Below are 27,947 nucleotides of genomic sequence, written 5' to 3'. Positions count from 1 at the left end.
TCCATCCACCTGTGCTCTAAACCACACATGTATCTAATCAGAATAGACTGACTTCTAATGATCTACATATCTTATTAATGAAGGCTAAAAGTCAGTGTTGAAACAAAGGTGATAAATTCAATGGATTTCATCCAGCCAGCCATTTGATCATTCAACAGTGCCAAACACTGGAGATATAAAATGAACAAGACAGGCATGATTCTTATTCTTATGAAATTTAAATTTTTATGAGACAGAAAAACAAGAGACAGATAAGCAAGATTATGTATACCTTGTGATAAGTGCTCTGAAGGAAATAAACATGATGCTGTAATAGAGAACAAAAGGGAGTCTGGGGAGTTACTGTAGACAAAGTAGTCAGGCAAGGAGTTTTTGAAGAAGCACAAGGAGCTAACCACAGTGGGGGATGTGGCTGGATAAAGCAGACAATGAGATGTTCATACATTTCCACAGACATAGAAACAGGCTAGGATGGAGTTATTTATACACTGGGAGTAGCATATGCACGGACTACTTTCCCTGAAGAATTTTCCAATGGCATTTTTACTACAAAGCACACACAATGTAATTTAATTATATAATGGGTCCAAATGGTTAAGGAACAAAATACAACAAACAAACAAACAAACAAAAAATACCCACTGTATAATTACTTAATCACCCGAGCGGTAGAAATGGTTCCAGAAAGCCATTTCCACTTATCAGGTATATACAATAACAGTTATTTTTTTTAAACAGGAGAGAAACATTCCACACAATGTAAGTTTTACACGATTCTGGCAAATGCCATCATGTCAAAGAAAGTATAAATGGCAGGCATTGCTTAAAATAAAATTAAGCTTTTCCTATTTTTTAATTCTATGAGCAATTAAATATCAAAAATGATCACAAGAAGATAAATAACTGTAAACACTAGAATGTTCTTTGGTTGTAACTCATACATAGCTAATGCAGCATAACAATACCAGTTGAAGCCTGACAAATGATAAGATATGAACTTTGGAAAAGAGCTAGTGTCATTTAGTTCTTAACTCAATTTCTTTCTTGGCATATACCAACATAACTATTTAAAATAGAATCTGTCCATTTTGTGAGATGGCTATGCAGTTTGTTCCATGTCTTAAAATAATTCTTTCCTTATCTTGTTTCTAGACTACAAGCAACTTTCAACTCAAAATTTAAGCAGATTTAAGTAGCACAAATCAACTGTTCAGTAATCTTTCAGATATTTATAAAATAATTATGCAATTCTAGTTTATTTCTCCTTATGGAAAATGATAAAACATGCTTTCAGACCATTTTAAAAGCCAGATACAAGTCTATCGAAACGTAAGGTACAATTCAATATAATGATTCATAGTGTTTCTAATAGAAAGATTCAGCAGTTCTCAATCGAGACCTTTATTCCTTCTCTGAATAAATGATGCCTGAAATTTTTATTCTTGTTCTAATGGAATTTCAATGGCTTTCACTGCAAATCTACTGGAAATTTTTGCATATTAAGTAGAAAAAATTAAATGATGTTAACCACATTTTAATGTGATTAAGGCTGACAGGGTCATTATTTCTGCTAATCACTCAGTTTAAAACCTCAAACAAAACTTTGTAACAGACAAGGTTTTTAATTTTATGTATATCTTGCTGAAATTTAAAAAAAAAAAAACTGCAGAAGGAAAAGGGAAAAAATCATCCTATAGTCCTTGACAAAACCAATGAGTAGTTCCTACAATTTGCAGATGTGTTTCATTATACTTAATCTGGTGATGTAAAAACAAAAATGCAAAACAATCTTACACTGCACATGCTCCTCTGGTTTCTTTCTTTTTAAACACGAAGAGGGTAAGAAAATGTACTTTGTACAATTTTAAGTTCTGTGTTTCCTATTTGCTGCTAAATGGAAACAAATATAGTTTTTTCTTTAGATCTTACAGCAAATTAAAAACAGAATTAATGCATAATACCACCTCAAACAATTCTTCAATGTTCTGGTTTTTGGATTAATCTATGCCATGGAACTATGAATATTTCAAATAAATTAGGGTAAACTAAAAATCTTCACTGATAAAAATCTCCAGAAAGAGTGACACACTGCTATTAGAAGAATAATACTGATTCTAATGATCATCAATACTTATAGGAGAATTTGTCTTTTCTGTTTTCTGATAAGAAATTTACTTTGCTCACTGGCCATTCTATACTAGAAGCTTAATATTAAATTAACTCTGTAATCACAGGTGTATTTAATGTAATTTTGGTGTTCCATTTGCAAAGAATTATTTCTAAAAGTACAACATTATGATATTCTCAAAGCATAAATGAGTGGAAACCTAGCCAAAAAGACTTAGCCACTATCTTCTCTAATTTTCTGGGCATTTCAATATTTTCCATAAAGAGCAACAATTAAGGTAGGTACATAACACACAACTATACAAGAATGAATCAAATACCTCACTACCTCTTTGTTGACTGTCAACTGCTTTACTGGTTGTTGAAAATTATCTTTATCTTTCAGCTACTAAAATGATAATTTCTAAAAATGATTTGAGGATTGTAATTCATTTTGACATATGAAGTTAATATGACTATTCCTAATCTAGTAGTTATAGTTTTTCTAGAAACAAAATTAATTAGCTTTTAGAAAAATACGATGAGCAAACAATTTCCAAAAGAAACACACACCTGAAGTTCACTCTAAATCATATTGATTCACCCAATCTAGCAAACTTAAACCAAACTGATTAACTAAAACCAAAACACCTCATATATAAAAAAAGATAAAGTAAACATTTTGCATTGTAGTTTTCTAAAGCAGTATATAACTATGATCACTGCAAATAATAGTCAAACTAACAATTATAAAACTTAAGCTACAGGTGCAGTACCTTTACCTAAAAAAAGCGATCATCCTTTTCATGGTAAATTACTCAACTGCATGCAAATAGATAAATGAGTTTAACTCACTGATCACCATCTAAGTACCTAACAAAAGCAGAGCACCTGGCCATAAACAAGTCCTTTGAAATGCAATTTAGTGCTAAAGTTTGAGAAATAACTGTTCTGCTTTCATATTAAAAACCATAACCAAACTACTTTTCAGCAAGAAGCTCAGCCTTTTGTGAAGAGAAAGGCATTAGAGTGTGCAGCAGATTATATAAATATCAAGAAAAGAAGTCAATATTAATGCTGCTTAGTGGCCATAATCTTTGGTGTCTATAGAAAGAATGAGTAGTGTTGAACTTTTTTTTATTTTAGTGTAATGCTATGCACTGGTGCATCAACTAATAGCCCTCCAGAATTTCTGTGCTCATCTAAAAAGAGTCCCTGCTGAATGTTCTAATGCATCTTATTGTGAATCTTCAGCAAATAAAACTTCATGTATGAGCTCATGATGTGCTTTGCTGCCGGAAAGTCACAGACTCTGTGGGAAGCTCTTTATCTTCCCAGCAGTTAGTTCTCTGAGAACATCAGTGCAGCTACTGTAGTTACCTGTAGATTACTTGTATTTTCTCACATCTGTGTCCAGCAATCTAAACCATGATGATAAAGGGTCATTAGGTTTTGAGTGAGGAAGGGGACGGGCTAGACAATTTGCTCTGATAAGCTCCTTGTTGGGAGCTCCAGTTTAGAATGTGAAGTGTCGGATATGTACAGTTTTACACTAAAAGGAAAAAAGAATTTCACTTTTCTGTACTAACAATTAAAAATGATGCGGTTTGACGTCTCACTATAATCTACTAATTCACATTTTATTTGGAGGCTTTATAATTAAAAGTATTTGAGAGAAATAATTTTCTGCTTGTAAAATGGACGTCCACGCTCTATTAGCCACAAAGAATTCAGGTACAATTACTAAGATAACTGCTGTTTGGAGCACAGCAAAGCAATTTCCCACAGTGGGACTTACGGTTCAATTTACCAGTTGGGCAAATATTTTGTGCTCTGTAGAGGCCTAGAGAGTTAAAAGCTATAGGTAACATTCGAGTAGTGTTATACTTGGTGAAAAGTTTCCTCAATCCAGATGGATGGTTTAGATTTTAAAGTAAAGACAGTATCCCAAAAACATTCCCTCAAATTAATATTATAAATTTTAAAACTAATAAAAAACACAGTTGTCACAGAAACCTTGGCTGACCTCTTATCCCCCCAAAACAGAGGTTCAGAATTTAGAACTCAACACATATTTTATTTTCATATTTGTTTGAATCCTAAAGCATTCTGATACTTAATCACATTTTCCCAGTAATCAGCTGATAGATTATGTTATAGTGTTGGTTAGATTGTAGAATGGGAATACTGATTACTTAATTTCAAATGGCTTAAATAATTCTATCAGATTATAGAAATTTAAAAATGAAAAATTTTTTTGGCATCTGTCAGTTATTATACACCATATAGATAGGATGACAAGAAGTGCTTTAGTTAGTAAAAGACAGAGGGGCTTAGAAAATGCTCTCTAGATTTACATTCATAATTTACCTCCTTTTTACATATGGTTATTTTAGTGCAATAGTATGTTTTTTCTAAATATCTCCTTACCTTCCTACAAAAGGAAATCTTAAGAGAAAACAGTGACTGGAACAAATAAAATACTGCCCTGTCTTAAAGAACTATATTAAAATAACAAAAGTATGTGCATAAAAGCATACAATATTTCAAAATGAAACATCAAGCACGGGTTTGGGGTTTTTTTGGGGAAATAGTTTTAAAATGGTATTCATTTAGTCTGTTTGAAGACTTTCCAATGCTGCTGAAGAAGAAAAATAAAAATACTTATTTTCAAAGTTGTTTGCTAGCACTAAACACAGGCAAGCAATATTTTCCAACAGATTAAAGATAAAGTAACCATTTAAAAGCTCTTGTTCTCTCTTTTGAATACATGAATTGTCTAAAATCCTTTTATGAAAGTCTGTAAGATGGAAGACATGTCACTATTATCAATGTAGAAACATCTTAAAATAAAAATTATAAAATATAACATTTTGGTAACTAACGTTAACATCTTAAGCCAACATGAGAACACAAATCCATAATAATTATTCATACACCAAGCCACTGTAAACCTAAATCATTTCTGAAGACCTGAATGTGTCAAGAACTTTGACAATTATGACTGGAGCCAGGAAACTAGCAGTGCAGAATTTCTTATGAATTTCTCCAGTTACTTTTTATAAATGCTGTCTTGGATGACAGCTTAATGTGTACCACATGCAATATTTATTCTTCTTCAGTGTCAGACTGTCTAGCCATCCAGGGGAATACAAAGAATGTCACTTATTAGGATAAAAGCACAAGGAAGGTAATCAAGGACATATGTAACATCAGCCAATCATGCCCTATTTCAACATCCTATTCCATTCATAACAGTTCAACAATTATTTGCTTACTGATAACTTGCTTTCAGCCTGTTTGTGTTCACCATAATGGTGGTTTGCATTTATTTTGCTCTTTAGAATTGGACACTTGCTGTGCCATACATGTTTGTCAAAACTTTGGATCTTCTGTCAGAAATGGCTTAGAATATCAAATAATTTCTATTGGTCAGCAATTACTAATACAAAAATCAGTAACCCTTGATGTCAATAGGGTACCGAAATAAGTATAAAATAGCAAGTGAATAACTATTAAATATTTCATGGCAAAAAAATTCTATAAATGATACATAGTAAGAAAATAGGTATTAATGACTAAGCTACACACACACTTTCTACTGTATATGGCTAACAATACTTAATAGGCATTGGTTTTTCTTTTGTTTCAGTTTTACCAGAGAATGAAGCTGATAGAACTTCCCAGTCTAATCTGGTGGTCTTTAAGCTATATATCCAACATGTCCAAGAAATAACGAGCCCCACATTAAAACATATATAACAGATTTAAAATAGAATGATGTCCCATCATGCACCATAATCATGAAATGTGTAATTGTAAAAACATAATTACTTAATCATACTTAGTCAGAAAATTTTAACCAGATATGATTTAAACAATGTATTCTAGCAACATTTAAAAGCTTTTAAGAAAGGTGAAAAAAAGAAAAACTTTTAAGAGTACCAATTTCAAGAGATCTAGACAACTAAGATGTCTACCTCTGAGTATAGGAAAGAAAACCAATAGTTAATATTCTCCATATTCTCTCTCTTGGTCTCTTTTTTTCTCTTCTGTCTCTATCTCAGACTTGGCCTGCAGTAAATTCTACAATTTAAGAAATATTCCATACAAATGACATAATTTCTCAAAATATGACTTGGAAAAAAACCACTTTTAAATAATAAAAGCATTATCACAGATTTTTCTTTTCTGGTTTATATCTAAGAGCTGTCTTATAAACCAGTGATTTTACAAGTTATATAGTATAACTTGTAATTATCAATCAATTATGTATTAAGTGATTTTCTTAGTTACATAGTATTACACTGTAGTTGCTGACTTGAAAAGTAAGCATTTAGGACTGGAACTGAACATCCATTTGGATAGGGTTGGGAAGGTATTAAGGGCTAATTTTGATGAAAAAAGAAAAAGCAAGTCTTTCTGAACACTGCTGTTCCATTTAAAAGTCTTGAGCATCAGTTGGAACCAGCCCAAATGACCATCATCAGATGAGTGGATATGGAAAATGTGGTACATCTACACAATGGAATACTACTCAGCTATAAAAACGAATGAAATACTGCCATTTGCAACAACATGGATGGACCTTGAGAGAATTATATTAAGTGAAACAAGTCAGGCACAGAAAGAGAAATACCACATGTTCTCACTTATTGGTGGGAGCTAAAAAAAATAAACAAATTAATTTACCCACAAACACACACAAAAAAAACTGGGGATGGGGGTGGGGAAGAAGATATAACAACTATACCTTTTTGAAATTGTTATAACAAGCAAATGGAAAGGACATTCTTGGGTAATTACAGTGTTTTATATAAGCAGGACTCAAGTTAGTTAAGAAAATTTATTATGTAATTACTATTGCCAGGCACTAACCAATTCACTATCAATCTAGCTATGTTTATACACATACATATGCTTTTCTCATAGAATTATGAGAATTAAATAAAACTATATTTTAAGCCAAATGGGTCTATTTCTGCCACAGAATAATTTCATTTAATATATGCAAAATAAAATTTTATTTAATTGTCATAATTCTATAAGAAAAGCATTATTCTCTCTGACAGGTGAGGGAACCAAGGGCTATAAGAAAATCAACCAAACTCTCCTGACACATGCTTATACAAAGCATCACAATTATGGTTGCTCTACAGCAGGTATGGGTTTCTTTACAATTTTCACTAGGATACAAACAACATAGAAAACTCTTTGTGTACTTTTTATTGCATGAAAAGCATACTATAAATGCAATAAAATGTTTTATACTTTCACTCATGAGTTTGAGCTAAAAGAAGTCTTTCAAACATTTAATTAGGTTTCTTACTTCACTTCTCTGAGCCTTAGGTTTTCTTTGGTAAATGAGTAGAAATTTGCCTTTCATGGTTGTTATGAGGATTAAAACAAATGATAGAACATAATAAAGGCCCTAAACAAAGTCCAGCATATAATAGATGCTCAGCAAATGGTAGCCATTATTTTTGCCCAAGACTTGGATGTATATGCATGTATATACACATATACGTAAAGGCCCTAAACAAAGTCCAGCATATAATAGATGCTCAACAAATGGTAGCCATTATTTTTGCCCAAGACTTGGATGTATATGCATGTATATACACATATACGTGTATGTATATATATAATGTTCTTTCCATAATAGTGCTAGTATTTAACTAGAACTTTACACAAATCATCCACTTGTATTTCAGCTAATAAAGGAGATACGTACGTACACACACACACACACACTCCCTCTCTCTTCTCTATTTCCCAAAACAAATCCAAGTTAATGAAAATGTAAGCAAATAAAATACATCAGCATGTGGTTAAAAACAAACACACAAACAAATAAGTGGTTGAAGAAAGTAATTATCTTGAAAAAAGGATCAATAATTATATTTTCTATGTAAAAATATAAGCTATTTTACTTTTGTCCCTACAAAGAGCTATTAAATTGGAAAAGTGTTTAGAGATAAATCCATAAACATAAAGACACAATTTTAGGTACAATTTTTATAACACCCTCAGTTGATACTCTCTAATCAGGTTATAGTGAATTTTTAGTCTCAAATGTTATAGTGCATGAACTAACAACAAGAACAAAACCTTATCTAAATGGGGCCAAGCCTGTGGTGCACTCGGGAGAGTGCGGCGCTGCGAGCACAGCAGCGCTCCCGCGTGGGTTTGGATCCTATATAGGGATGGCCGGTGTGCTCACTGGCTGAGCACGGTGCAGCCGGTCTCAAAAAGGACAAAAAAAACCCAAAAAAACCTTATCTAAATGAAATTTATAGTGATATAAAATGTGACTAGCATATGACAGATTTCTCAGGCCTTGTCTACCTTTTCAGCATCACCACTGACCCAATGCTGAGATACTATGGCATAGCAGTAAAAACCATGAACTATACAGATGAACTGCTTAGGTTTGAACCTTGGCACCGCTGAATGGCTATGTCATTTTGGCCAAGTTCCTTAATCTGTCAATACTTGCTTTCCCTTGACCAAAATATCTATACATGGTATATGATTAAAAATGGATGCTAAAGTGGGTGCTATAATATACTGCTGTTGCCTCTTAACAATAAGGTATTATAATAGTTAATAAAATTACAAGACAAGGCAAATACAGCAATAACAAAAGCTTATTATCCTAAGAAAAGCAAAGAGTTGTTGCTTAAGAATTGTTCTTTTTATTAACTAAAACCTTGACAACAGATGGAGATGAAATTTTCTGAGATAAAATGTAGCAAAATGCTAAAGTTGCTAAAGAAGTATTTTCAAAGATTTCTGGAGATTCACAAATATATTTTGTGTTGTCACTTGGTCATCAGTCATCACATGTGGAACAGGCACAAACATTCAAGTCAAATGGATCTATTTCTACCACTTACCTGCTACAAGAACTTGGGCAGTCTCGCTTTTGCAGTCTCTCTACATGCCCTATCTGTAAAATGGGCATGACAATATGTTTTATAAATATAATACTGTGAAACTTATATTCACATAAGTTTTACCTATTCCTCCATCAACATCTCTGCAATTTCTAAGCTCAGCGTGCTTGTCCCACAGCAGGAACACAATAATAAATATTGTTTTTCTATGTATGTGTCTTGGTTTGGCACAGACAGAAAAAGCTAATCAATGACATTAAATGGGGGGAGGGGAAAGCAAGACAGATGGAAGAAAAATGGCACAATTTGGAAGGTAACAATTTAAAATAGAAATTATGTTTGAAAAGCACTAGTGAACTTCATGTCAAACATCTTTTAAACCATCATAAAAAAAGACTAGAAATGATTACCAATGGACAGATGCTACTTGATCTTTTCCTTTTAAATTTCAAAATGAACTAAACCCAGTGATGTTTTCCACAGGCCATACTATTCTTTTAAAGGAATTTCTAAGGAAAATGCTGATTATTACCCCCAAAATATTGATGGCTACCCCTTGATTTCAATGACAAATATTTGAGGTATTGAAAAGTTACCTCTGAATCTCTAATAACAGAAAGACAAATCTTATCTTTCTGTTGGCATAACCCATTCCTAAACTAAAACTCAGAACTCTTAATCCAGTATGAAAATGCTTCATTTTAGTAAAAATTCAATTCAAGGTCAATGTAATAGTATAATGAGGGCCTTCAAAATCTGAGGCTCAAGTGAAGTGTACACTGAAACACCACGAAGCTCTAGACAAATGGAGGCTGTTGCTATTATTTCTTAATAAAGTTCAATCTATTTATTTGAGATCATATATCAAAGGACTTAGAAGTACTTTATGAGTGGTAATGTGGATCATCAAGTCACTAGACAAACATGGAAAAGGAAAGATGAAATTCAAAATAAACCTAACAATACTGCAAATACTACTTTAAAGATTATTTAAAATACTTAGTAATCAAAAATATTTCTGGACTATTAGAAATCAACTACAGCAAACTAGAAAATAAATGATGGTCATCCTTAAAACCCCAAATAAAATTTTAGAATTTAGGATATGTTTAAGATCTATTTAAATACCATGTATTTGAATAAGAATCCACAGGTTCTTCTCAAGTGGCTGTATTCTTTTTCAGCGGTGCTCCGTAACACTCAGAATAAAACCAAAGGTCCTTGCCATGGTCTGTTAAGCTCTATACGAACTGACCCCTGTCTCACTCTCTAATTTCTTTTCCTACAACTCCTTTGCTTATTTACACTATCCACCTACCTCAGATCCTTTGTACTTGCTGTGCCCTCTCCCTGGACTGGCTTTCTTCTGATTCTCTCATGGTGTATGCCTTTTATAAGGCCTTCCCTGACCACCTCAACTAAAATAGCCTCCCCTTACTCTGCTTTGCTTTTATTCATTGTCATGATCATTTCTTGACATCATATTAAATGGTTTTTTTGTTGAGTTTCTGTTACTGCCAGAAACTATAAGCCTTATGGGAGAGCATGGGCTTTTTCTGTTCATGACACACAGAAAAACTAAATCACTATTTGCTTCAGAAAAGGAAAAAGAAAACATAGTACCCACCTCTTTGATGAGCTCACAGTCCTCATAAGAAACATAAATCTGAAATTTATATTCATAAAGACAGTTCTTATGAAGCTGATTTATCTTCTTGATATAAAGCATTAAAAAGACTGAATAATAACCAGTGTGTAGGCCCAACCTTATAAACAGGGGTATACTCGAAGTTCATAAGTCAGTTATTTTATAACATTTTTTTTTTTTTGACGGCTAGCTGGTACTATAACATATTTTAAAGCAGAATTTAAAAATTGGTGATAAAAATGGCCCCAGATACCAAAGTATGTCTCACCTAAACTGTACTATTTCTTCTACATTGTGAATTAAATAGGCTTTTGAGGGTGAATCTCACAATCTAATGTTTTTGATAGGGAAACACTTTGTAAGTCAATTTAGGATAAAGGAATGCAATAGTCTGAGTAACGTTACTGGCCTCAAATATAGATATTCCAATTCTACAATCAAGTTTTGTTTTTGCTTTGTTCTCATTCTTGCAAGAGCAACAGCTACCCACCATGAAGAAAGATGGAAATAAACATGGTGAGATTCAGAAAAGACTTATTTCCAAGGGGCCAAAATAAGGGAGAGTGAATGAGAATAAGGGAAAGACCAGGTATTATCTCTAACTCAGTCCAGAAGAGCTGCTCTTAAACTAGGTACCTGCAACCTAAGTAATGCTCTGTACAGTTCCACAGTTAGGAAAAATCCTACCGTGAGAAACATATTTGTGTGGGTTGAGAAGATACTATATATTTGCATAAGCATTTTTTTCTTTATGAGTTTATTATGGTCTAATTCATTAAAATCATAAAGTCCTAGCACTGGAAGGGAACCTTAGAGATGATCTCTTTGAATTCTTTACTTTTACTGCCTCACTGCCAACACACATATATACACATCAAAAAATACTAAGGAGAGTGCGGCGCTGGTAGTGCCAAGGCCGCGGGTTTGGATCCTATATAGGGATGGCCAGTGCGTTCACTGGCTGAGCGTGGTGCAGACGACACCATGCCAAGGGCTGCGATCCCCTTACTGGTAAAATAAATAATTAAATAAATAAAAATACAGAAGCTGAGATACAGGAGCACAAAAGAGATCACAATGGAACTGTTTTAAAAAGGTTTTTTTTTTTTTTTTTTTTTGTCTTTTTCCGTGTCTGGCAACGGATCGCAACCCTCAGTGTCGCCCCCGTACCAGACCGGGACCGGCAACGGGATCGCAACCCTTGGCGTTGCCCCCGCGCCTCACTCAGCCAGTGAGCGGGAACCGGTCTGTATGTGGGATCCGAACCCTCGGCGGGAGTGCCTCCGCGCTTCCCAAGCGGCGCACTAGCGCAGTGCGCCACCGGGCCGGCCCTTAAAAAGGTTTTTTAAAGGACAAATACCTATTTTTAAAATATTATGCTATTGTAACAATTAAAAAATGATTAACTCTAATGGAAGCCAAGGGGTGATAATGAAATCCTCTAAGTGGCAAATGGTGAAGTTACAGGGCCCAATCTAAGAGAAAGATGGGTGTGGGGTCGTACAGAAGATGGCAGTGACAGGGCCAGTCCATGGCTCACTTGGGACAGTATGGGGCTGATAACACCAAGGCAATGGGTTCAGATCCTTATATCGGGATGGCTGGTTAGTTCACTTGGGAGAGCGTGGTGCTGATAACACCAAGTCAGGGGTTAGGATCCCCTTACTGGTCATCTTTTGGGGAAAAAAAAAGAAGATGGCAGTGACATCATGGGCATCTCACTGCTATATGTACAGTATATATGTGATATATTTTGTTCCTTAATCCATATAACAGAAAGGAAAAACCAAGGGAATGTATCCAGAACATGTATTCAGAAGGACAAACAAGTCCTTTCTCTGTTATTAAATTCTATTTGAGCTTTGATAATTAAATTTGGGAAACACTGTTTATACAGAGCACATTTTATTTTATTTTTTATTTTTTTAATTTATTTATTGAATCAAAATTGATTATACATATTTTGGGGGTTGAACATTGAGATGTTGATTAAATCAATATTACTAGCATATATATTGTTACAAATTGTAATTATTCTTTATGCCCCTTGTCCAATCTCTCCTCTTCCCCCATTACCTCCCCCTCCCCCCCCTAATTGCCCTAGATTTCTTCTCTCCCTCTGAAAGAGTAATGGTTACTCTGTTAACTTGTTACCTAGATGATCTGTCCAATGCTGAGAGGTGTGATCAGGTCCCCCAATATTATCATAGAGCAGATGCTTCTTCTGTCACTTTGAAATGGGTTTTGTGGAAAGAGACATCCTCTTCTTTTCTTTGTCTCTACTGGTGGCTCTTTTTGTGTGAATGAACTCCAGTGGTTGGCAGACCATCAGCGTGATGGTTGGGGCATCTAGCCACTTTTGCGGCAGCCATGGTTATTGTGGTGGCTGTGGTGGGCCACCCACGTGGAGGTGCTGTTTTTGGTATGCTCCTTGGCACCAGCAGTGTGCCTGGTTGTGGAGTGTGTTTGGTCCCCTTCCCCATGCCTCTGGTCCCTGGGCAGGCCCCAAGGCACTGGCTCAGTGTGCCTGGCTGTGGGAGGAAGGTCCATTCCCCGGCTCGATGCCTCGGGTCACTGGGCAGGACTAGAGGCACTGGCTTGGTGTGCCTGGTTGTGGGAGGGGGATCCAGTCCCAATCTCTGTGCCTCGGGTCCCTGGGCTGGCCCTGAGGCACTGGCACAGTTTGCCTGGAAGCAGGAGTGGGGTCCAGTCCCCAGTCCAAGCCTCCGGTTCCGAGGCAGGCCCCAAGGTGCTGGTGGTATGTCTGGGCTGAAACTAATTTTTTGTCCTTTGCTCCTAATACAGGGGAACTTCCTGTGGGAACCAGTACTTGAGCTGTGTGGTTGTTTAAATTGCTGCTTTGCTTCTATTTCCCTACGGAAGGCTTTTTGTGCAGCTCAGGGTTGAATGGTTGATCTTATAGGTACTTCTGGCTCTCCAGAGACTTGGTGCACCTGGGTTGTATAGAAATTCTGATCTGGGCCTGAGTTTTTTCATCAAACTGCACCCCATGCAATTCTGCATTCCTGACCATTCTCCTCTGAGTGGTCCTACGCTGACTGAGGGGCAGATCGGCTGTCCTTGCTGTGTCCCAGTGTTCTCCCAGTGTTCCCATCTTGCCCCCCACCCGTGCTCCAAACACCTCCCGTGGGATAGGCCCTGCGCTGGTCCCTTGCGATGACTCACCGGCCTCTGAGTGGCTCCCTTTTTTCAGTTGTTCTGGCTCCTCGCTCCTGTGTGGGTCCACGTGAACCCTATTAGTGGTCTTGCTGTCCTGCGGGCCGCCACGGCCGTCTTCTCTCCTGCTGCCTCCAAGTAACTCCATCTGAAGGACACAGCTTCGGCTTCTGCCAGCTCCTGCTCCATGCGTTCAGCAGCTGGAGCCTTAAAGCAGCCGTGGCCCAAAATGCTCAGAGCAACTTTTTCTTTCTCTCATCGTAGTTCCTCCCGCCTTCATGAACTCCGTAGGTCTCTCTTTCTCTTCCCCTAAGCTCCAGCGGCCCCAGTTTGGCTGATGGTACATTTTTATAGTTGTAAATTTGGTTGATTTGTGAGAGAGAGAGTGATGCTGGGAACCATCTATTCCACCATCTTGACTGGAACTTGCCCAGAACACATTTTATGTGAACAACCTGAATAAACTGTCTTCCACATGAAAGGCTAAGTAATATGCCCAACTGTCCAAACAAGGACCATAGCACTAGAATTTCAAATTCTGAAGTAAGAGTCTTCTTAATATGCCAAACTTCCTGATAATATCTACTCCCTAATTTATAAATAGACCATATTTTCAAATTTCTTAGAATTCATTTTTCCTTACAGAAACAATGTTATTAATGGCACCCAGCATTTCTGTCTAGCTTTCAAAAGTCATTTAACTCACTGAGTAGCTAAACTACGACATTAACTACCAAGGTAGATCTTGTTGTGACTGGGGACATGTAGAGAGAGGGCAGAGAAAATAATTCTCCTCTCCTATCATGCCACAGCAGGAGATATTAGGATAATACTGAAACTACCCAAATGAGTGAGCATCCTCCACCTTTTCTATAGCCCAAGAAAACCTGTTATTCATTTCCTGCACACTGCCTTAAGGCTCCATTCTAGACTCTTCACAAGGTCCTGTCCTATATCTCCTATTCCCAACAGTCCTAAGATTTCTGAGCTTCAAAACTTTCCTTTACCTCTACTAACTACTAGTCAAAACTCCCGTTCTATGTCATAAGTGCAGCTCATCCCAACTCACAGTTTTGGAAGCAAAATCTGACTCAGACAAAGGTCCTTAATCTCTGAAGCACAGATTTTTAAGAAGATTGTCCTTGAATTATTCACCAAAATGAGTTGGGTGGGGAGAAATTCGTGTGTGTGTGTGTGTGTGTGTGTGTGTGTGTGTGAGAGAGAGAGAGAGAGAGAGAGAGAGAGAGAGAGACTGGTAAGGGGATCGGAACCCTTGGCTTGGTGTTGTCCACACCGTGGCCATCCCTATATAGGATCCAAACCTGCGGCCTCAGCGCTCCCAGCACTGCACTCTCCTCAGTGAGCCACGGGTTCGGCCCAAGAAATTCTTTATATACATAAATCATTCATAATTTGAAGAACACTATATAATTATAAACCAAACCATATCTTTCACTTCCTAGATCATAGATGTGTACAGATGTGTAAGAAATATATGTTTTAATTTCATATGAGAGAATCCTAGGTAATACTATTTTTCTAAAAAGAGCTTAAAACTTTTAGTCTCTTAAAGTAGTGAAAAATTTATAAAACTTTTCCTATTTATGTGAAGTGAAATTCTTCTTCTAGTTTAAAAAAAATTAAAGTCTTGACATATTTGATAAATTATATCACTCATAGATCAGTAAGTAAGCAGATGGTGCTAATGAAGATTACACTGAAGGCTTTCAAATATATCACTTTCTTAAATTCAGTGAACCATCTTGCAAATAGAAATCACTGACTGTAAATAGTATCAAAATGCAAACAGGCCAGGGGAAATTTGTAACACACATATATTGTGGAACAATCATTTAAAAAGATATGCTTTCTTCTATAATTATCTTTTTCATAATATGAAATCAGAAGTACACCATTATGGTTTGATAAGAAAATGAAATTGCTGAAAGAGTAACCAAAAAACATTTAATGAAAACTAGACAGAAATTCACAAATATTATCTCATGTAAAACATATATTGAAATGCAAAAATACATTTGGAAAAAAAAAAAGATTCCTAAATGGGCAAAGGTTTTTCCCCACCCCCACTTCTATCAGCTTTCCATCTCTTGTAAGAAAAGGATTGATTTTCTTTAGTGTATTCTTTTTAACTCTCAAGATATTGACAAGAGAAAGTAAGAAATAATTCCACAAAATTCACTCACCAAAACTGAAATCCTAATTCATCGTGTGTATAACACTGTTTCAACACTTCATTACAATATAAATTAAGAAGCAAATAATTGAGAATTGTCCACTAGTAGAAAGAAGAAAGTGTAAAATGAAGAAAAGGTCTTAAGAAAATATTTGCTTTTTAAATTCATTTACAACCTAGTTCACTGAAATTAAGAATATTTTGGGGCCGGCCCGGTGGCGCACTGCTACAGTGTGCCGCTTGGGAAGCGCGGCAGCGCTCCCGCCGAGGGTTCGGATCCCACATACAGACCGGTTCCCGCTCACTGGCTGAGCGAGGTGTGGGAGCAACACCGAGGGTTGCGATCCCGTTGCCGGTCCCGGTCCGGTACGGGCGCGACACTGAGGGTTGCGATCCGTTGCCGGACACGAAAAAAAGACAAAAAGGAAAAAAAAAAAAAAGAAAAAAAAAAAAAAAGAAAAAAAAAAAAAAAGAAAAAAAAAAAAAAAGAAAAAAAAAAAAAAAGAAAAAAAAAAAAAAAGAAAAAAAAAAAAAAAGAATATTTTATACAGGAGTTCACAAATTTAATCAATCCCACTTTTTTTTTTTTTTTTTTTAAAGAAAACTGCTCAGATTAGACTTCCATAATACCCTTGACCTGCCCCATCACCCTTTCCTGTCTGTCAAAGGAACAAGTAAGCACTAGTCCTCATACAGTTACCTCTACTAAAATGGTATTTAGTCTATGAAAACCATTACAAAATACAGTTTGACCAATTAAATTCAGCTAAAAAGCCTCACATGTTAAAATAAACCTACCAAAATTATGTTGTGATTTCAAGCGGGTAAGAACATACTCAGAATAAACAATGTGTATCTCACAGACTTCAGAATGTTAGGTACTTCAAGATGAAGCTGACACAATAACCTGTAAAACCACATGTGATAAAAAATAAAAATTATAATCCCAAAGAAATCTTGCATGAATATTTCAGAGGTTTTATTTTGCCAGACTAGCAGATGATAAAATGAACTATTTAAAAATCTTATACATGTATGTCTTGCTTTATATAATAGGGTATGTTCCTCAAAACTGTTTATAGCAATTGGACCTTATTTTAAATCTACTTGGGAAGCCTCCAGAATCTAAATAAGTAATTTACTTAAGGATAATCAATCAGTCCCATTTTATTTGCTTCAATTAAATAAAATGTGTAACAATGTGATTTTTCCAAAGTAGCATGTCTGTGCTAACTTTCTAACTTAAATGAATAATCCCTGTCAGAAATCGATGACCTCTTACAATAGTTTTATATTTACAGATATATGTGTATATACACATACACACTGACATAACCAAATTATGTGTCAAAAATAAACACATTTCCCCTTACATACACAGTTGGTGAGATATAGTAGCTATAATTCTTACAGGCGGTTCAAAAAACCAAGAAAATAATAGATCTATTCCATGACTCTCTCCCTAACCAGGCACGCAATGTATAGTATACCCAAACTATCTTTAGCGGTTGTGTACAAATTATGTGGAAAAATAACAAAAGTAGAGAGGTGGGGGGAAAACTGGATCATGGTATAATAAGAATTAAAAATAAAACCTTTTTCTATTTAAAATTCATTTAGTCAACTTGACACATTGCCCTTGATTTTACAACAGCTTAGAAGACTTTCCAAATATTTGTCTACCTATCATGAATCAATTTCATCAGTCAGATTAATTGACTAATATAATATTAACCACAAGGTAATGTTTAGGGCATATGCAAATATGTGTGTATAATACCCACCCTCCGGAAGTCTGAATGTCTTAAATTTTAGTTGTTATATTTTCCAGTTGAACGTGGATATGTAGTATAATAAACAATGAGATATAATTATTCTTTATCAACAGTTTTAATAAAGATGGGGACAAGAGAATACAAAAATGAAACATAATTGGTAGCTATTAAGAGTACAAAATATCTAAAATTAGTTTGTTCTACTGTTTCATAATTGGATGGCATACACTACTAACAGCAGCAAAGGTGCAAAGATTGAAATTTAAACCCCTAATTAAGCAATGGCTTGACAGTTCTAATGTCCTGTACCTGCTTGACACCATGACTCAGTCCAAACCCTCAAATGAAAATTAATATAGCATACAGTATAATCTTAGTTATAAGTAACAACTAAGCATGTTTAGAAAACAAAAACCTCAAGTGTTCAAAAATCATTAGTACTCACCAAAAACAACAAAAACTTCTACATAGTTTTATTCATTCAAGAAACAGCAATTTGTAATAATAAAGATTTTTGTGGATTTCCTTACAACATCTTAACTACTGTCATTTGATCATAACACAACTGTAACCAATCCGGCTACCACATCAGCTTCCCTTCAGGGACTAGGTATAATCATAAATCAACGAAATGACTGATTCAACACTGTTAAAACTAGTGAGGAGACACTTGGAACATTTCAGTTTTTATATCTTTCAAAAGATCAATACACCTACTCAATAATACCATAGACTTATCTTTCAAAATGCTTCCTTCTTTTCTAGGATTGAAAAGTAATAAGTTGTCATTTAAATTTAAAGTGAACTTTTAACTAGTAATTAAAATGTTCATTACTTTTGAGACGGTGACCTGCTAAAATAAAGGTAGTTCTAGTATTCCTCTTGTGGCCAAAGTCACAAACCTCTCCTCCTCTTTCCTGACTGTTTAAAATAGTTTTCTAGATCTAAAAGACTCACGAAAATATTTTATTACTGCTTCCTGCATTAGTCTTAATTTGCTACACTAACATTACATATTACCTTTAAAAAGCAAAAACTTCTTTTGCTAAAGGAGCAACTAACCCAAATGGAGCTTAGATATAAACATTACCAAAAAACAAGGTGCTAACACAATTAAAGGATTTAGTAGTTAAAATGAATTTTAACTATTTACATCTGCTTGCAGTGTTATAAATGATGAAAATCTAGTGTTCATATCCTTCATAATAAAAATTTATTCTGTACTTTAATATAGAGGCTATGTTGCATAAACAGAGGATTTAAAGCTGTAGCAAAGTAGCTGAATGAAAGGAAAATGGCAATCTTTCTGGCTCCAGTAGACGCCATTCCCTATCACACAATGTTTCCCACTCATAAATACATGACAAATACTTCCTCAATCATTTTTTACGAGCAGGGATGCACAGGGGGTAGTCAATGGCTAGCTTGAGGGAAAATAGGAACAGCAGGCGGCAGAAACTGTACAGAAAACGGCTATGTGGTAAATTCTCTTCTGGAACATCACTCAGTTACCCTGTCTTTGATCTTTCAGCTACAATTACACTAACTTCCATAAGATCTGGATCCCCCCTGACCCCAAAACACACACACACCAACCCCCAGCCAGATCATTAGCTATACATAAAACCCACTGAAATTTGGTTTTATAAAAATGGGATCATTCTTACCTCTACATCGTTATGAATTAAAATTTGCTATTTAGACAAGAGTTTACTTTCAATTGGCTATAACCATATCATCATCACAACTGGTCTCACAAAAAACATGGGGTGTCTGGCGACAGCTAAATCACAGACTGGCGTCTCCTAAGCAGCCTGTCTACCATTAGGGTCTGGGAAACGGTATTTACTATACAATTAGAGCCAGGGAGTTCTACCTGTAATCATCCAAATACAGGTGTGAGAAGCCCCTTTGGGCAAGGAAACTGACTCATCCCTTTTCATGTAAACTTTGATGTCTGTATTGTTTCATGGAGCCTCAGAAAACCTTACCATTCATACCACAATGAGAAGATTTATTAACTGAGGTCAAGTAATAAATTTAAAATTCCTTCCCAAAGGTAACAATTTTTAACACATTAATCATCAAATTTATAAGAATTTGAAACAAGACAGAACTGATTATTTGCAAGTTAATTACTTGCTGGAGGACACTGACCAGTCTGAACTAAATTTTTATGTTAAATTTATGCTTTCTAGAACATTACCAATAAAGAGGCTAAATTCAGCTATCAGGAACAAAAAATGTCTTACAGTAATATCAACAGGGCATTTTTAGTTGCAGTAATTTCACAGGATTTATTCTAATGATTTATTGGAGTTAACCATCTGACATTAATTATTGTTTTGGCTTCCAGTCTATGAATGTTTATTTTTCAGTTTAAAGCCTTCTCACTCTTTGATATCATATGGAAATGAGAATTTTTAATGGAAAATTGAAACCATGTGCATCTAAGTACTTAATGAAGTACAGGGAGAAACCGACAACATATTTTAGGGGAATTCAGATATTTGGCTTTGGATAGTTTTGATTTGTTTATATGACTCAATAGTATAAAATACTGAGGGTCCACTGAGGGAAGTCAAAGTGAGTACTACGCCAAATGTGTACATACCTACATGTCCATGAACACATGATTTTTGAAGTAATTTATTAAAGAAAACAAATCTTGTACATTTTGGTTACATGTCAAAAATGACATCAATACGTGAATGCATAGTTTTTACCTTAAGACACTTTTAAAGTACCTGGAACAAGTACTTTTCTTCCCCCTGACAGCTTTTTTTTTTTTTTTTAAGTATTCAATCTGGATTTTAAAATTTATGTCCAGCTACAACTCCAAGTGGGTATTTTAAAGTCACATATAATATCAACACAACTAGAAATTTCTAGCTTAAAAAGTTTTATCATTCCAACTACACTTATTCTCATTTTCCATCAGAAATAAACAATAATGTCTAATAAATCTGATAAGTAAATATGTATGATTCAATATTGCTTAACTCAGTTTTTTTCAGTTCTCTCAGTGTAGACTCATCTCTGAATGTAAACACCAGGGAAAGCTTTCTCATCCATTTAAAATGTTTTAATAGTAAGGAGAAAAATGTTAAAATCAAACATAGCAGTAAGTACATATGTATGTGTGTTTTTATGTGTATAGATATGATGTGTCTGGGTATATATCTGGGGAGGAAAAACTTACCATTTGTTTTTCTTTCTAATGTAGTCTTTCTCAGAAAGATTAACCAAGTAGACCATTGGTTTTGAAGTCAAAAATAAGTGTTTATTCAACACTTCAATCTAAAGGGGGAGATGGAGAAAGAACCCCTTTTAAAAGATGAGTAAACATGGAGTGAATTATTGAATAATTTGAACATAAACTTTTTCTAAAACGAGTAGACATTTTCATTTTCACAACTCTTATTTCCAAAAGATTGGTTGTTATGAAATATCAAAGGGGGCGGGGGGAATGAGAAGCCTGGGAATAAGCAATAAGCAATCACTGACAGAAATAAAAGTTTAACTAGATATAACAAGTGTAAAATAATGACAAATGTAATTCATTCTCTAAAAAATCAAAGCAAAGGCAATAATAGATGGCATGATGTTTATAACTTACCTCTTTGTCATTCCAATCATGATAGAAGCGAACAGGTTTCTTTTGATCTGTAACCCAGGATTTGACTTTGCACATTATGTCCTATACGTGATTGAGAAAAAAGTAAACAAGATGAATACTAAGCATTTAGATATTAAATATTTTAAAAGTCTTCACATCCTCAAAATAAAAATAAAAAATTTTAATAAAAGGAAAACTGAGCCACACAAATAATTGTTTTCTATATCTCATTAAAAAATGAAATGCCAATGAAACATTATTGTAGCATTAAAATTTTAATACATAAAATGGAAAATATTAGCAATATTAGTAACAGTCTGAAAAATTCCAAGACAATTCAATCACACCAAAGACTAAATACAAGAGTTAATAATATTTCAACATTACCTCGTGATGCCACATGCAAGACAACCATGCTATTAGGAAATGAAGTAAGGGGAGAGATGTAGGAGAAAGACTAAATTATATATTTTTTTCCTTAAAAAGAAACACTAAACAGACAAAAGTGAGCCTATTATTGATGATCTACCCTCCAAAATATTAAATCAACTGACCAAAACTCTTTTCATACTGAATTAATTTTTTGCCAACACTTTCTCCCTGCCCACCTCTCCTGCAGCCGGACCTGGGCCCCCCTCCCTCCCAACCTGCCAAAGCTTCCATTACACAATGGCAAGAGCCCTGCACTGGTGACCTCCAACCAGCTGCATTCACTTTCAGAACATCTCTCTCTGCTGGAAATCTAAAGGCCTTTTAGTTAGCAAGCTAGTGTGCATTCAGAAGGAGTAACTGCAGGAAGAGCCCAATGTGCTTTGTTTCTCTGGCCTTTCTTCACAGAAAGATTAATCATCTGTGAAATGGAAACGGCAAACAGCAAGTGACACAAACTGAACCCTTCAAGCCTTTCCTCATCAGTTTTGTGGTTCTGAATCTAAAAGCTGCGTGTGGCAAGGTTCTCCTTACAGGCAGGTGTTAATAAAAGGCTCTCGGGTCTGAAAGGTCAAACTTAGCTCTTCCAGGAGAAGTGCATTGAGAGTCATCTGTTTTGTTTGGGCGGGGTGGTTAAAGATAATTTATGGATATGTTTTAAATATGCATTTCTCAAAATTTATTGTAACACACTTATTAGTAATAGATTTCTTGGATTTTCATCAATGTATTTTACTTTACCAGAATCAGTTATTCTCCTATAAATATCCATTTGAATAAATTATCTCAATATTTTGTACCTTCCTTCCATATCTTGCTGTTACCAACAGGAAAAATAAGGAAAAAGCCCTATATCCTTAGATCCTGATTTGAAACCTCCAGGAAAAGGACTTCCCACAGATTTTAACAAGGAAGGGGCAAGCTGAAAACTTTTAATGAAATCTAACATGGTCTGCTCAAGAATAATCACTTTTACTTCTATAACTGAATTTCACTCATAAATGTTTAAAAGTGGCTAATGTAACACCATTTCCTACAAGGAGAAGATCAAAGTGCTATATTACAAATGCATTATGATTAAAAAAGCCCTGTGCAGCCTTGCTATTAACTGTTCTTTAAACCCTAAAAGGCTTCCCATAGATCTCACTTGGCACTGCATATACAACCTTTGACAAGTAATGTAGACCATTTTTATTCATTGCCTAAAATTGTAGGCAATTATGTGCGTCACACTGGCCACCTGCAAATTCTGAATGCCTGCTCCAGTTGTCAGTGCAAAAAACTAATGTCGGAGGGGATTAATCTAGGGGGAGAGAGTCCTCTTTAATGGCTCCAGCAGGTGAAATGGCCCAGCTGGTTACTATGATGAGTGGCCAGAACAGCTTATGTAGAGACACGCAACAAGATTATACAAAAGAAGGAGAAAACAGTGGTACCATCTTACATTTGGTTCCATTAGTTTTTTCAAATATTTTTTAAAAAGAAAATATACAAAAGAAAGCAAAACTAAAAATAAGACAGGGAATTAAATTTTAATCACATAAAAAGTGTAAAATACTTTTGTAACTATAAACATTTTTACAAAACTAAAAGGTCTCAATAAGTGCTGATCACTAGTGAAGGAATTTCAGTATTTCTCTTCCATTTTAAATTAACTAGACCATTACTTTAGACATAGAAATCTTATCACAAAAGCATTTTGGCATTAGTTTTTTTACTCACAACATATATTACAAATTAGGAGCACTCAAGTTTTAATTAAAGAGAATTAACTCATAATTAAAGTTCTCAAACATTATATTCCTTAAAGCCACATTCAAATCTATTTAGAAAAATTTACAAATTATAACCTAGTTTTTGAACAGTTGAAAGCAAAATATTTTGTACCCTGTGTTCTCTTCGTCATCCCCACAAGAGATTAAACAGTGAAGAAGAGACACCGTAGATTTACCAAAAATGTTAGCTTTAATTACAACAAACCAAAAACAAATTGCTCTCAGATGAGATTATCTTACATAAATGATCAGTTTATGACATCGTTTCAGTGTGCTCTTTCCCTTACATAAAGAAGGTAAAAATTTTAATTTTAGCAAAAATTAAAAGATGTTATATTCCTTATCTAAAAAACTTCTAAACAGATGAAAAAAAAATGGGGCTTATTTGGATACTTAATGGGTTGATTAAATTTTTTCCTTATGTTTGTATGTATAAACACATATTAATAGTGATGGACAGAACAATAAAAGTTAATTGAATTTGGTTAACTGAAAAATAAGTCTAATACATACTTTACCCACTTTTAACAAATTAGAATATAATAAAGACATAAATAATACTTTAATCATTGATGCTTTTAGAAGTTACTTTAGGATTTCTTATTTTCTTACTATCATTATATAGAAATATAGATGTAGAAGTATTAAATCAAACTGTTCTGATAACTGTAATAAATTCCTCATTTTCAAAATAAATTCTGTACATTAAGGAGATATACAAAAATTCCTGGTCATTTGAACTTTTCTGTTAGATTGCAGTTATATGAGTGTACTAATTTCAGAGGTAACAGCATAATGATTAAGTGTGGGAATAAAAAAAAAGTGTTGGAATAAATCCTAGGTCTACTACTTATCAGCTGTGTAACCCACTTCATTGATAAAATGCAGATGATGACATCTACCAACCTGGCGGTTGTTGTAAAGACCAAAGGAGATAATGTATAGAAATTGTTTAGCACAGTTCTTTGCACAGAGTAAATTCTCAATAAATGTGAATAGTTGCCATTGTTGCTATTATTGTTGAAATATTAGCCATCTGGTCAAGATGGCAGAATAGACGGTCCCAGTATCACTCTCTCTCCTACAAATCAACCAATTTACAACTATTAAAAAGCAACAACAGCCAAGCTGGGGCTGCTAGAGCACAGGGGAAGAGGAGGAAAGGCCTACAGAGTTCACAAAGACAGGAGAAGCCATGATGAGAGAAGGATCGCTCCCACCATTTCGAGCCCTGGCCACTTCAAGTCTGGAGCTGGTGAGCACACGGAGCCTCAGCTGTGCCATGCATATGAAGTTGCTTGGAGGTGGCAGGGGAGAAGAGGGCCTTGGTGGCCCCCAGGCCAGCAAGACCACTAACAGGGTTCCTGTGGACCCACATAGGAGCAAGGAGCCACAGACAACAGAAAAAAGGAGCCACTCAGAGGCTGGTAAGTCATCACAAGGGACCGGCCCAGCATGGACAGCTGATCTGCCTTCCAGTCAGCACAGGACCATTCAGTGGAGACTGGTCAGGAATACAGAACTGCAGGGGGTGCAGTTTGCTGAAAAGACTCAGGCCCAGACCCGAGTTTCCACACAACCCAGGTGTACCAGACCTCACAAGACCGGAATTACAGATAAAGTCAACCATTAAAACCTGAGCTGCATAAAAAGCCTTCCCCAGGGAATCAGCAGCAAAGCAGCAATTTAGCTCAACTACAGGGTTCAAGTGCTGGTCCCCACAGGAAGTTCCCCATTTTAGAAGTAAGCAAAGGACAAAAATTAGTTCTAATGCAGAGTTTAAGTGGTGGGAACAGTGAATAATCCAACAAAGAACTGAAAGAAAAAACAAAATACCCACAGATCACAGACAAAGTTTGATATTAACTAGTAAAGCTCTAACATCACCAAAGAACACCTATAAAACCTAGAAGGACCAGAAGCCCCCTAGGCTCCCAAACCAGGGAGAGGGAAGGCCAAGGGCCTCAGCCACACACCCCCGACATCCACAACCAGACCATCAATGACCACTGGCAGCAGCAGGAAGCACCCTGGGCTCTGGAGCTGTGGCAGTGGGGGGACTGATGGCCTCAGCACCCCACTTCACCCCAACATCCTGGGGAAGCTGAACCCAGCTGCAACCAGGTAAAGAGCACACCCAAAACACCATTTCCACATAGGCAGTCCACCACAGCCATCACAATTGCCAAGGCTGCCACAAAAGCAGCTAGTCTCTATAGTAGCAGTCACAGCCACTGTGCACATGGCACACCAGACTCTCAACTTCATTGACACAAGGAGAGGCACCAGCAGAGACCAAAAAAAAAAGAAGAGGTCCTTTCTCTCCACAAAGCACAGTCCAGAGTAATAGAAGCATCTATTTAAGATAATAGGGGAGGACTTGATCACACCTGTCTCAGTGCTGGACAGATCATCTAGGCAACAGACCAACAGAAGAACAGTTAACCTATCAGATGGAAAGAACAAACCTATGGTTATTAGAGGGGGTAGGGGGAGGGCAAGGAAGAGGGGGAGCGGATAGATTGGATAAGGGGCATAAAGAATAAGTATGATTTGTAACAATGAATATGCTAATAAAAAACAAATTAAAAAATAAAAAGACAAAAAAATCCTTCAAAAAAAAGAGAGAAAGAAAACTACAACAATCATAATAATATGTGGGGAACGGGGGGTTGGCGAGAAATTGGTAAAGGGTCACAAAAAATAATTACATTGTGTAACGCTGAATATACAAATTATCCTGATTTGAGCATCACATATTGCACACAGGTATTAATATTCAGCGCTGTACCACACAGATATGTATAATCAATTATGTTTCAATAAAAATAATTTTAAAAGACAGAAAAAAAGAAACATTAAATAACAGCGATCTACAAAATTGCAATATGTTCTCTTGGGTGCTTCTTTAAAGCACATACACATCTTCTCCAATCTGTATCAATGTTCATTAGACCTTTTCTTCATATTTCTGAGTTATTAACAATAATGGCTTTCTTCATGAAATCTCAAGCCAGGCTTCTAATCTTAACATTCTACAAGAACTAAGCTTTTAACTGCAAAGTTAAAACTTAATCCAAACTTACCTTGAGTACCTCACTCTTCTGCTTTGACGCTTTTTAATGATAGCTTATAGCTTCACATTTAACTTTAGAAATGCTCTATTTTCTTGATGTATTTTATTATTGTTGTTGTTGTTGTTAATAGCAACTGTAATGTATTTAGACTCAGGGAGTATGTGTGACTTGCCTAAATTTCCATGGCTAGTAAGTGGCAGAGATGAGATTCAAATTCAGGTGGTAAGTGACTCAAAAGCTGACTCCAACACTCTTGCCTATTTGTCTTCCTTAGTGCTTTTCTAACTGCTCCTGGTTTAGCCTAGACATTCCCAAGGTTGTTCTTCAAAGTCCTCATTCTCATTAGGGTTTTTAGAGAAATTAAATATTCTTATTTTATTATTTGGGTATAATATGTGCTGTTAAACCATGTTTTACAAAAACAGTAATATTTTTCTTTGTGTACAATATTGTTATAACCAAATCATTTACTAGACAGTCCAAGACTACTTAGACTTCTCTATTTTAGTATTCTTCAGCTCCCATAGCAATTATTATTAACCTATGATCCATAAACAGGTTTCAGGGGTTCCCTAACACCCTGAAATTGTATGTAAAGTTCTATGCTTATGTGCCTTTAAGGGAAGATGGCACATATCTTCCAAATGCTTTTCAAAGGGATCCATGATCCAAAAATCCAAGAACCTTTGTTGTTACTGACTCTATGGCAATACTCAAATGCCCCAACAATACCCAATTAAGTAAATGTTGTAGGTCCATGAACTCTCAGACCAGAGGTTTGAGACACTGACCCAAAACTTGCTTTAGCCAGACCCTGCATTCAATATTTCTCTCTCCTGATCAATACTGTGCTGATAAAAATTCTACACATTATAATGTTTATCTAACACAATTCCAGCTCAGATCATAACAAGAGTGTTGCAGAACATTATAAATTGAATATATCATTATTTTAAAAGAATTAATTGCTTAAGGGTTAAAAAAATGTTTACAGAAAAATATGTAACTTGCCCTACTATATATTAAAACAAACCATAAAACTACAGGGGTTAGAATAGTGTGACACTAATATAAGAGAAGTATAGATTACAATCTAAAAAGCCATTTATTGGAGACTTGCTTATGAGACACTGATACAACAGAACACTTTGTATCCATTAAGACAAGCTATACCTCTGTGTGTACATTTATAGGGGAAAATGTCCAAAATATACTGAGTGAAAAAAGCGTGTTCAAAACAATGCAATA

The 27,947-nt window shown here is 35.4% G+C and overlaps 1 protein-coding gene across 1 annotated transcript in view; it reads right to left on the bottom strand.

Annotated features, from left to right (window-relative positions):
- Nucleotides 1–27,947, bottom strand: part of OLA1 (Obg-like ATPase 1) — a 169,932-nt gene that overhangs the window by 26,472 nt on the left and 115,513 nt on the right. The window contains exons 5-6 of the mRNA XM_008567385.1: nt 21,419–21,499; nt 21,002–21,099 (exon numbers count right to left, since the gene is read on the bottom strand). Of these exons, the coding sequence (XP_008565607.1) occupies nt 21,002–21,099; nt 21,419–21,499 (179 nt within the window). The remainder of the gene's footprint in view (nt 1–21,001; nt 21,100–21,418; nt 21,500–27,947) is intronic.

Source organism: Galeopterus variegatus, unplaced genomic scaffold, assembly GCF_000696425.1.
Source record: "Galeopterus variegatus unplaced genomic scaffold, G_variegatus-3.0.2 Scaffold317, whole genome shotgun sequence".
In the NCBI taxonomy this organism is placed as follows: Eukaryota; Metazoa; Chordata; class Mammalia; order Dermoptera; family Cynocephalidae; genus Galeopterus; species Galeopterus variegatus.
Note: the sequence above shows the minus strand (reverse complement) of the source record. Positions and strands in the feature narration are given on the sequence as shown.